At 49.6% G+C, this 10,708-nt stretch overlaps 3 protein-coding genes across 3 annotated transcripts; 2 read left to right on the forward strand and 1 right to left on the reverse strand.

Annotated features, from left to right (window-relative positions):
• The first annotated feature begins 561 nt into the window (after positions 1-561).
• K444DRAFT_617065 (uncharacterized protein) lies at positions 562-3,377 on the forward strand. Its single transcript, XM_024881042.1, has 6 exons — positions 562-1,240; positions 1,294-1,843; positions 2,132-2,226; positions 2,292-2,469; positions 2,523-2,609; positions 2,658-3,377. Exons 1-6 carry the CDS (start codon positions 708-710, stop codon positions 3,063-3,065), a joined length of 1,851 nt encoding a protein of 616 aa, XP_024732886.1. The 5' UTR covers positions 562-707; the 3' UTR covers positions 3,066-3,377.
• A 367-nt stretch (positions 3,378-3,744) lies between these two features.
• Positions 3,745-6,663, reverse strand: K444DRAFT_537365 (D-xylulose 5-phosphate/D-fructose 6-phosphate phosphoketolase; the record flags this gene model as incomplete). Its single annotated transcript, XM_024875459.1, has 7 exons — positions 3,745-4,459; positions 4,528-4,583; positions 4,638-5,456; positions 5,507-5,602; positions 5,649-6,092; positions 6,212-6,414; positions 6,501-6,663. The coding sequence occupies 7 exons, from the start codon at positions 6,661-6,663 to the stop codon at positions 3,745-3,747; spliced, it is 2,496 nt and encodes an 831-aa protein (XP_024732887.1).
• Positions 6,664-7,470: 807 nt separating this feature from the next.
• K444DRAFT_633497 (acetate kinase-like protein) lies at positions 7,471-8,774 on the forward strand (the record flags this gene model as incomplete). The annotated part of the gene is made up of 2 exons (XM_024883619.1): positions 7,471-8,240; positions 8,291-8,774. 2 exons carry the CDS (start codon positions 7,471-7,473, stop codon positions 8,772-8,774), a joined length of 1,254 nt encoding a protein of 417 aa, XP_024732888.1.
• Between the last annotated feature and the right edge of the window lie 1,934 nt (positions 8,775-10,708).

A 10,708-nucleotide genomic window follows, 5' to 3' on the forward strand; every position in this document is an offset into this window, starting at 1 on the left:
ACTACCACGAAGTTTCAGTGTGTTGTTCACTGGGCGAAGAGTCGAAAAACGGTAAGAAGCAAGCATTAGCCTCCTCCGGTAGGGCTCTGGCATTCCCGTACTCGCAGCTCTAGCCAAGCTAGTGTTGTTGGAGGTACCACCTTGCCTAGACCATAGGTGTAGAAGTGTATATTCAAGGGGTTATGCGGGGACTTCGATTCAAGATCGATCTATGTGGATGTTACACGGGGCTTCTTTCCGATCGAACATGTACTCCCCAGCTGTTTTTGGCAGGTGTTAGCAGGTGAAGTTAATGGTGTGTCCCTTATCAAGCTCCCGAGTCCCGTGCTCTAGTCCAACACCTTCAATACCTAGTACGAACAACTCATTATTATAATGATTGCATACCAGTGTTTTCAAGTCGTGCAGCTGCAAGGCTATGCCAGGCTGAGATACAGAAGGGCAGGAGAAGAAGCGAGCGCACGGCCCGCATCCGGCTCCGTGCACCATGCCGCCCGCCGGCCGCCCTCCGGCCTCGCACCTGCCTCTGAAGGAAGCCCAAAACCGATCCAGCAACGGCACGCACGTCCCACAAATCAAATCCGCCTCGCGCTAGATCGCCGCTGCCTGAGAAACTCAACTTCATCTCATCCCCGAATCATAAAAGCAGCGTGAACAACCCGGGGCTTGGATGTTCCGTGCATAAGACAAGGCAAAGGCAAAGCAGGATGGAGACCGACACTGTCCTTCATGGACAACTGCAACCCAACGCATATCGTACGCTGCAGCCGCAAGCAGCTCAAGCAATACAGCACGGCCAGCCGCACCTGGCTCACCATCCACTCGCGTCCCAGCCTGGTCTTGACCTGTCTGGACTCGACGATCCCGACTCGACTTTCCACCAGGACCTCCGACTTCAAGATCCACATGGACAACATCCCTTCCAGCTCCCACGCTCCTTCGATCGCAACCATGGACATCGCCCCATGCACGTCCAAAGTGCCAGCCCGCATACCCCGCAGCAACAGCAACAGCAACAGCATAACGGTGGACAGTTTGGCATCCTGACAACAGAACCCATGCAGAATAACTCAATTGCTCGTCTGCAACAAGAAGAGGATCTCTTTGGTACGCCAGAGGGCTCGGATCAGAAGAGCAATGGCCATCTGAGCACGAAGATTGTTGTTGCCCCTCCAAATCTTGCTGAATGGCGCCAAAGATTGTTCGACGTGGATGACATGATCACATTAAGTGAAGAAGAGTATGTTCCCTCTGATATTAATTATCTGGTTGTCGCTGACTCAGTTTACATAGGTACCAAACATACTTTCCTCACGTTGACAATGTCTATTCACACCGTTCGACCCAGACCTACAAGCGCAAGCCCTTCGTCTCTCACTATTGGGACTGTCGTCTTAAGGGCAGACCGCCAGGAACACCCAAGTCAAATGATCCGAACAAGAAGAAGAGAAAGCGAACTGCTAGAGAGCGTGATCTTTGTGATGTCAAGATCAAAATCACGGAATACCTGCCGGGTGCTATGTTAGACGAAAACTTCGTTCCTGATGGAGGCCAACCAGATCAGAGCAATAACTTCTTCTCTTCGGGTCAACCTGGAGGGCAAGCAATACACCAACACCAGTTTGGCATGACACTAGTCAATAGCTCTTTGAATACACCCCATCCTGGAGCCGGCGGTCAACGATACTACACAATTCAACGTGTCAACGGCAATGGTGGCAATGGAAAGGGCGATGGCGTCCCTGGCCCGCACAAGCATACTCTCGCTGAGAGCGATCGTATCAAGAAGAACAGTGTCCAGCGATTTGTCATGAAGAAGGACAAAGAAGAGAAAAAAACCCAAGTAAGTCTACAAGCGGCCCTGCTGGGCCCTGCTAGCACGATGCAGTGGGCCGGGGACACCCCGGTAATTTCAGGATCATCACCCCTAGAAATCCTGAAGTCTCACTCAGGCTTTTCATACTCAGACACATACATTGTGGCTCTTTGTTGTGGAAACAAGCCATGGACCTCAACATCAGTTGTGCCTGCAGCTTCGCTCAGGTGGCGTTTCAGGCCTTATTTCACACAAACGTCTTTTTATTCTGGAGCACCGATTTTCGAGACATAGGCTGATTTCAAGGATCGACAGAAGACGTACCACAAGAAGGCGACTGGCAGTGCACTGGCAACTGTTAGAAAGCACTCGAAAGATCATGAATTAAAGTTGTTTGGAAGCTGCTTCTGGTGAGTAAAGCTGCCTGCATATAATCACGTTAGTATTACTGCCACATCCCACTAACACTTCGTAGCCCATTTGTCCAGCGTGTTTGGATTGCAATGGAGTTCAAAAAACTGCAATACCAATACATCGAAGTCGATCCATACAAGAAGCCACAAGCCCTATTGGACGTAAATCCTCGAGGTCTTGTCCCTGGCATACGTCATGGTGATTGGGGATGTGGTGAGAGCACGATCTTGATGGAATATGTATGAGAACAAATCGTGGTCCACAGCACGAAAACTTTGCTAACAAATAACAGATCGATGAGATTGGTGCGGCCTACCCTCTTCTGCCTTCACTAAACAGTCCTCAGCGACGGGCAGATTCCAGGCTCTGGGCTGATCACGTAGGTCGATTTATTGCCCAACAGGACGTTAAACGCTGACTGGGACAGGTTAATCGTAAAATCATTCCTGCCTTCTACCATCTTCTTCAAGCCCAAGACTTCAACAAGCAAGCTGAGTGTACCAAGAAGCTCCAGGAAGAAATTGCGAAGATCGTCGAGGCCAGCGATGCTCAAGGCCCCTTCTTCCTTGGCCATGAAATGTCCTTTGTGGACATTCAATTCGCGCCCTGGATGATTCGACTGACTCGGGTCATGAAGCACTACCGAGGTTGGCAAGACCCTGCCCCGGGAAGCAGATGGGGTCGCTGGCTGGATGCAGTCGAGAACAATGAGCACGTGAAAGCTACGACCAGTACAGATGACCTTTACATTGACAGCTACGAACGTTATGCCCAGAATCGCCCAAACACATCCCAGCTTGCTGATGCTATCAACGGAGGATACGGTCTGCCTTGATTATTTGCGGTTATGAGTTCTTTCCATGGGAGCAATAGCACACTTGGTTCGGAATGATTCACACGGAGTACGCGGGTGGGATGGAGTACCTGGCGTTTTGCTTTATTTTACAGCGTCGGGCGTGTTTATGACATGAATTATGGTCATGATCCACTGGCTATCTTAGCTGCGTTTGGAATGCGATCTCCCATGAGCTTTGCGAGTAGCTTTGCAATGAGCTTTGCAGTGAGCTTTGCAGTGAACCTGGCGATGAACTTTACAATGGCCTTTGCGATGATATTTGCGATGAATGAACAATTTGCACAATTCTTTAACCGTCTCAAGCCAAGTGGTGTCCCTCGCCCGAGCTATTTTCAATGTCCCAAGTGAGCCTGGTCCAGACCAAGCTCCCTTTCTCAAACCATTTCTCTCTGTATTCGGAGCCACAACTGCAGTACTACATCAACTCCATACCAAACATGAAGGACCGTTTTCTTATTCCAGAAGCTATCATGTTAATGCTAGTTTGTCTTTCACGACCGACCTGACCAGTCCTGGATCTGTTCACACCCTTATTTTCAGCGACAGGGAGGGAGGGACTCAGGGAGGACACCGGGTGACGAAGAAGCATTTCAGAACAACAACAATTGAATTCTATGAACTATCCATACACGGGAGCCCGTATTTCCTTTTCCCCAACTCAATTCACGAAAAATCCATCCTCCTTGCTATCCCCCTTCTTCCCCTTGCTACCGGCTCCACCTTCAAACACTGTCCCTTCAAACTTGGGAATATCAAACGTCCCCTCCGGATCCCGTCCCGATGCCATAATGTACTCCTGCACCTTCGTAATCTGATGTCTGACCTCCCCCAGCAAATCCGTCATATCAAGCGCAACCTTGGAGTTGCTCCTCGCACCCCCTCTGATCGCCTGCTGCATGACATGGTATCTAGACACCTCGTTCCGAAGCATCATATCAAACGGCGTCGTCGTGCTGCCTTCTTCCTTGTAGCATGATATCGAGATACGATCTAGATTCGGGCGTCCGAATAGTAAGCCTTTGATTTCATTCGAGTAGCCGTGGTAGTTGAAATGCACCGGTTTATCCTTCGTAAATAAGGCGTCGAACTCGGCATTGCTTAAACTATGGGGATGCAGCGTCTCGGCCTCGATGATCATAAGGTCTGTGACGTTCACGACTCGCACCCGTAAGTTGGGACACTTGCGACGGAGGATCGAGGCAGCGACTACTACTTCGAAGGTTAGTTCGGAACCGATTCCGACGAGTACTACGTCGGGGTCGAGGCCGGAATCCGTGCTAGCAAATTTCCAGACTGAGGCACCGGCTTGGCAGTGTCGGTCTGCTTCTTCTACGGAGAGGAATACTGGTTGGGGTTGTTTGGAGCCGACCATCCTGTGAAGGGGAAGTTAGTAGGTGTTTGGGGAGGGGCAGGAGGGTTGCTGGGATCAGAGACGACTTACAGATTGACGTAATTTTTTGAGCGAAGGCAGTGGGCGATGGTAGAAAGGAAGGTGTTCTGCTAGGTTAGCGTCCTCGAGGCTGCTGCGTGAGTGAAAGGGGTTAAACATACCGCATCCGGAGGAAAATAAACTCTCGCAGCGTCAGGCTTCAAGTTCAATACAGCCCCAATGAACGAAGGATTCTGGTGAGAGAATCCATTATGCTCTTGTCTCGTCCAGGTACTCGTCTCAATGTAGTTGATAGACGAGATATCCGTCCTCCAGGTCGTCTCCCTAGCCATCTTATTGAATTTGCTATACTGAACCATCATCGTATGAATGATGCCCAAGAAGCTCTCGTAACTAGGAAAGATACCCGTTCGTCCAGTGAGAGTGTAACCTTGGAGGAAACCCTGGCATGTATGCTCTGACAGAATCTCAATGACTCGTCCACCTCGCGCGTTGGAGAATTCATCCCACTGGAAATCTCGGCCTGTATGGTTGAACACGGCATCCAACTTGTTGCTCACCAGTTCATCTGGAGAGAATAGTCGAAGAGATTTCGGGTTATCGACTAGTGCTTGGTCAATCAGTTTCCCAATGGCCTGCATACAGCTTTCCTCACTTCCCTTCTCGACCCCATATATCTGCCAATCGGGAACATTCAACGGCTCATGATTCTTATACGTCTCGACTCTCTGTCCGAGTTTCTTGTGGCCCTCAGCAGGGATAATGCTCTTAATTGAATCGGTAGGTGCTCCTGCCGAGGTGAACAGTTGGGCGGGCCCGTAGGAGAGAAGCCATTTCTGGAGGTCGGCAAGTTGGTTCGCGCTGCTTTTGGCGGCCATGAGGGGGACTTGATGGGCGTGGAAAGAGCCTTCTACAAATTCGCCATCGACTTTCTTGGGCCCTGACCATCCTTTGGGAGTCCGCATAATCAAGACTGGCCACTGGGAGAATCATCAGTTTTGGTACAGAACGGGGGTAGCGAGGGACTCACGCGAGGCTTCATGATGGGCTTCCCGGATCGAGCAGCTTTTTGGATTTTACGGATCTCATTGAGTGCCCATTGTATACTTGTAGCTAAGTCACGATCCTGTCGAAGATCAGCATATGATGTGTCCCGAAATTGATCGACTTACGATGTCATCCAGATCCTCAACAAATCTGCACTGGTACCCATAACCAGTGAACAACGAAACCACCTCCTTATCATCCATGCACCCATAAATAGTCCTCTCAGAAATCTTGAACCCATTAATGTGAACAATAGGAATAACAGCTCCAGATTCAGCAGGGTCAATATATTTCGCTGCATGCCAGGCAGTCGCTGTGGGGCCGCTCTCTGCCTCTCCGTCACCAACGATACAAGCAACTATCAAATCAGGCTTGTCCATGACGGCTCCGAAAGCAACAGCAAGAGCGTACCCCAGTTCGCCACCCTCGTGAATGGAACCCGGTGTCTCGGCATTGATGTGACTAGGAAAGCCATGAGGAGTGGAGAAGCCAGTGATGAGGTTGTGGAGACCTTGTTTGGTTTGGGAGTATTGAGGGTAGAATTTCTCTAAACTGCCTTCGAGCCAGAGCTAGGTAACGGGGGAGTCAGCAATTGCTCAATTGGGATTGTTTCGGGAGAGGACATTGTCTTAAGGAAAATCTCATGAAACAGTCACAAATAGGAAAGGGTTTCTCCCCCAACACCTACAGATGCGAGGATTGCGGGGGCACCGTGGCCGGGACCTACGACGTAGATAAGATCTAGGTCATTCTTCCGGGTGAGGTAGTTGAGATGGGCGTAAACGAGGGTAAGGCCTGGGCATGTTCCCCAGTGTCCTAAAAGTCTGGGCTTGATATCCTCGAACTTGAGATCTCTTTCCATAAGTGCATTGTCACTCAAGAAGATCATGGCTATTGTAATTAGCAATGAACTCGTAGCTCATAACACATATTCTCGCCGAACAACTATTTTCCCCAAGGGGATAGTAGAGACATACCAGCTGCAATGTAATTGCTCGCTCGCCGGAACTCCTCGAGACCTCTGAGATCAGCATCACTGAGAGCCACCTTCTCCAACCTGACAGACAACTCCAAGACACTATCTGGAATATGAGAAGCTAGAGGTTGTGGATTCGGTCTGTCAATCACTTCTCCAGGCATGTTGGCGGCCGCTCTTGATCAACCTGGAAAGGTGGGGATTATGATTATGATGTCAGACGTGAAGAGTTGAAGAAAGACGGAGACCGTGCTTGAATTGAGAGTGATAGGGTTCAGCAGAAAAACAAAATTTCCAGTGAATGGGGAAGCAATTTTGGGGAGAGAACTGCAGAGGGTAGTATATTTCACCAAAGCTCACCACGATGATGCAACCGTTCAACACAAAACGGAAGATCCGGAATCTGCTGCCGGATTATCTGCTTCTAGCACTTTGGTAGGTCGAGCATAAATAAAATATGGTCTCCACAGGAGAGACCATTGGTCAATTGGGGCTCCAGTCCAGCAGCAGGGCTGGAAGCTTGATGCATGGTCGAGATCTGGACAACGTCATCGCTGGTGAGGGCTGAACTTCAGCCTCGCGCTTTGGGACCTGCTCAGCCTTGTTTATCCGTATATGGAGGATCGCCGGGCCTTTGCAAAGCTTTTCATTCGGACCGTTGGGTTGAGTGAAGTTGAAAAAGATGGCCTGATTCTTGGGAAGAATGAAGAATCCCATCATGGCGTGAGCTCAGGCTTCACACCCCTGCAACCGAAAACTGCCCCTGTAAAACTGCCCTAGTTAGGCTAAGTTTTTCGCTTGTGATAAGAATAGCGCCATCTTGACATCATCTCCTGATTATCGGCTAGTGGGGCATCGAGGGGCAGTCTGTTGATTTTTGACGAAAAGTCCTGGCCAAAATCTTTCTTTTTAAACTGCCTAGGAACCCTATTTCTCGTTTGGAACACTTCTGAAGCTCTCTAGCTGTTAAAATGCCCAAAATCCTCCTCTCCGTCAACGCTGGATCCAGCTCCGTCAAGATATCAGTCTACGAAGCTTCCCTTAGCCAAGAACCCCAAGAAATCGCAGAGACGCGGATCGACGGTCTCACGGCCCCTCCTCCTCAATTGACATATATAAGAGGAACGCAATCGATATGCAAGGACAAGAAGCTAGAAGGAGAGAGGGTCGCTTCCCAAAACGACGCATTCAAATTCATGCTCGAGCAGCTAATCGCCGACAAAGACTTCTCCGCCATCAGCAACAAAGAAGATATCGCCATCGTATGCCACCGAGTCGTGCACGGCGGCGATTACGAGATCCCACAGATTATCAACGAAGATACATACCACCACCTCGAAGCGCTGACCGACCTAGCACCTCTGCACAACGCTCCCGCCCTCGAGATTGTCAAATTCTTGTTGAAAGAGTTGCCAGAAGCGAAGAATGTGGCAGTATTTGATAGTGAGTTCCACCAGAGCATTCCGGAGCATATAAGGACGTACCCGATCAATCAGGAGATTGCGAAGAAGAATAAGTTGAGGAAGTATGGGTTTCATGGGATTAGTTACTCGTTTATTACGAGGAGTGTGGCGGAGTTTGTGGGGAAGAAGGAGAGTGAGACGAGTTTGATCATTCTCCACCTTGGGTCGGGAGCTAGTGCTTGTGCAGTGAAGAATGGGAAGAGTTGGGATACGTCGATGGGCTTGACGCCTTTGGCTGGTTTGCCAGGAGCAACGAGGAGCGGCAACGTGGACCCGAGGTATGCGCCTTCTAGACTTCCCGGGAATTTAGACTCACAACACGAAATAGTCTCGTCTTCCACTACGCAACAAATGTCGGGAAACTGTCTCCTTCCTCGACGGAATCGCTCCACATCTCCCGTGCCGAAGAGATCCTCAACAAGGAAAGCGGATGGAACGCGCTCACCGGAACCACAAACTTCGGCACCATTGCCTCCTCAGACGACCCGAAAATGAACCTCGCCTTCGATATCTTCGTTGACAGAATTCTTGGATATGTAGGGAGTTACTATGTTTCGCTACGTGGGAAAGTGGACGCTTTGGTATTCGCAGGTGGAATCGGCGAGAAGAGCGACCTGCTGAGAAAGAGAGTGACGGATGAGGCGAGCTGTTTGGGGTTTGAGATTGATGAGGAATTGAATGGGAAGAAGGTTAAAGATGTAGTACAGGAGGTGGGGAAGAAAGAAGCAAAGCATAGGACTTTGGTTTGCAAGACAAACGAGCAGTTTGAGATGGCGAGGTTTGTTGCGGTTGATGAGAAGTTGTTTGGGTAAAATAGAAAGACGGTTTTCAGCGTTTGACAGCGGTATAGACATGCGAGGGAGCGATTAATCATGAATGATGACCAGATTGTTGTGCAGCATACAATATGCTGTAAGAAAAAATCTATTTGAACTGGCGAAATCTGATTTGTTTGGTCCTGAAATCGGAAGTTCCATAAAAGTACCACCGGGTTCCCCTGCTCTCAGAACTCATGAGTCCTTGACTTTTGGCTGTTCTAATTGCAAGATTGTACGAGCCATTGTTGTCTTGTACCGGTAGAAGTACTTCTTCACTTGACAACTGTGAAGCTTCTGGGACTCGGTATTCCACCGAGTTCATTGCAACAACCATTCTTTCGTGTTTCTAATAACATTTCAACGAAAACCGTAGAACTTTCGTGCCCATCTGAGAGGGAGACTTCCGAACCGAAACCAAGCCACCAAGTCCTAAGGATATGCGACTTGTAAGCCACCATGTTAACGCTCCAAACAAAGTCGCCGATTCAATTTTCAAGACGCTTTTCCCCTCTATGCTGAACTTTCCGGAGCTAATTCCGTCTCCATCCTCCACAGAAGTTAAAGGCTTTCCGTGCACCAAGCCAGTGGCTGGGAACCTTCTCCCAAACCGCTTGAAGGTGCTCGAGCGCGTATCTAGCTCCCATACTAGGCTAGAATCGAACACTGGAAGATTCGCTGGTACCTCTTGAGCTGATGGAGGAATCTCAGATGGGAACTCGTCTGAGCGTGTGGCTCAGTAACATAAATTAAAGTTCGGGGAAAGGCAGCTGGTGTAATATTGGGGAAACCAGGCCTCGAAGGAGCATGTTGCCACGGGCTTTGATTGATACGTCGAATTCTGGCTGCAGCAAGGTACGTGAAGAAGCCTTCTTCACCCACTCTTGATACTAAAGTAGTGAGGAGCTCGTGGAAAGTATTGGCTTCTAGTGCTTCCGATGAAAGAGGGAAAGCTGAAACGAAGGGTGGTTACATTGTCTGGTACTGCCATGCCTAAGAGGAAGGCAGTTTGGGCGTACCGCATCGGGACTTTGAAGGCCCTAGCGTGCGACTGCAGCACTATCTCGTCGTCCCTTTAAACAAACAATAAAGTAATGACAACGCAGAAATCAAACCGAGCGAAACATGGTTACGCAGATGTAAAGAGGCCGGCAGGAGCGGTGAGAGAGAGACAATGATCAGTCGGTTGTGAGCGCATGCTGTAAGATGTGATTTGCAAGATCTACATGCGGAATCGGGCTCCAAATTTTCCTTCTCCAGTCGCTGGATCTAAGATGAAGTGATCGTCGACGGTCTGATTGGTTCCTGGATTTGTTCTTATTCGGGGATAGTGTACCATCGTAGCAGACGAGGGGAAAGAGACCCCCTTGGAAGGCGCCACGAGTTCCCATCGGCCACCTACCACAGTACTTTGCTGGAAAAACATTTCTGCAGCTCGGTTGGAGTGGCCTCAGGGTCGCATATCCGCACAGTTTTGATGCAAAAATTGTATGGCGTGATCGCATTTTAAGGGTCTCCTGATAACGATGTGCATATGCGTGGCTTGCCCGAGCGCAAGGGTGGTCGAAAACCCCGATTCCAGGGACTTGTCCAGGGTCCTCGTGCAACGCAGCCATCACGCACGCATGCCAAACAAAATCAAATTTGCAGGAGCTCTCCTCCGGAAGACAAGCATGGCGCTCCAATACTGTACAGTAATACAAATAATCAGCCATGGGCAAGCTGCAAAGGCGGGGTCTGCCCGGTGCTGCATGTCTTTCTGGGAAGAGTCTCGGTCCCATCTGCTCGTACTGTAACAGCGACTCTTGGATGTCGATATCCTCGAGGTGAAATTACGAGCAATAAGGGAGCAGATCGTGGACTGCTAGCCTCGTTTCTAGCAAGAGACGGCCGAAGGCGAATAATAAGAGTAATTGGCAAGAATTGCCATT

Source organism: Hyaloscypha bicolor, assembly GCF_002865645.1.
Source record: "Hyaloscypha bicolor E unplaced genomic scaffold K444scaffold_124, whole genome shotgun sequence".
Lineage (NCBI taxonomy): Eukaryota > Fungi > Ascomycota > Leotiomycetes > Helotiales > Hyaloscyphaceae > Hyaloscypha > Hyaloscypha bicolor.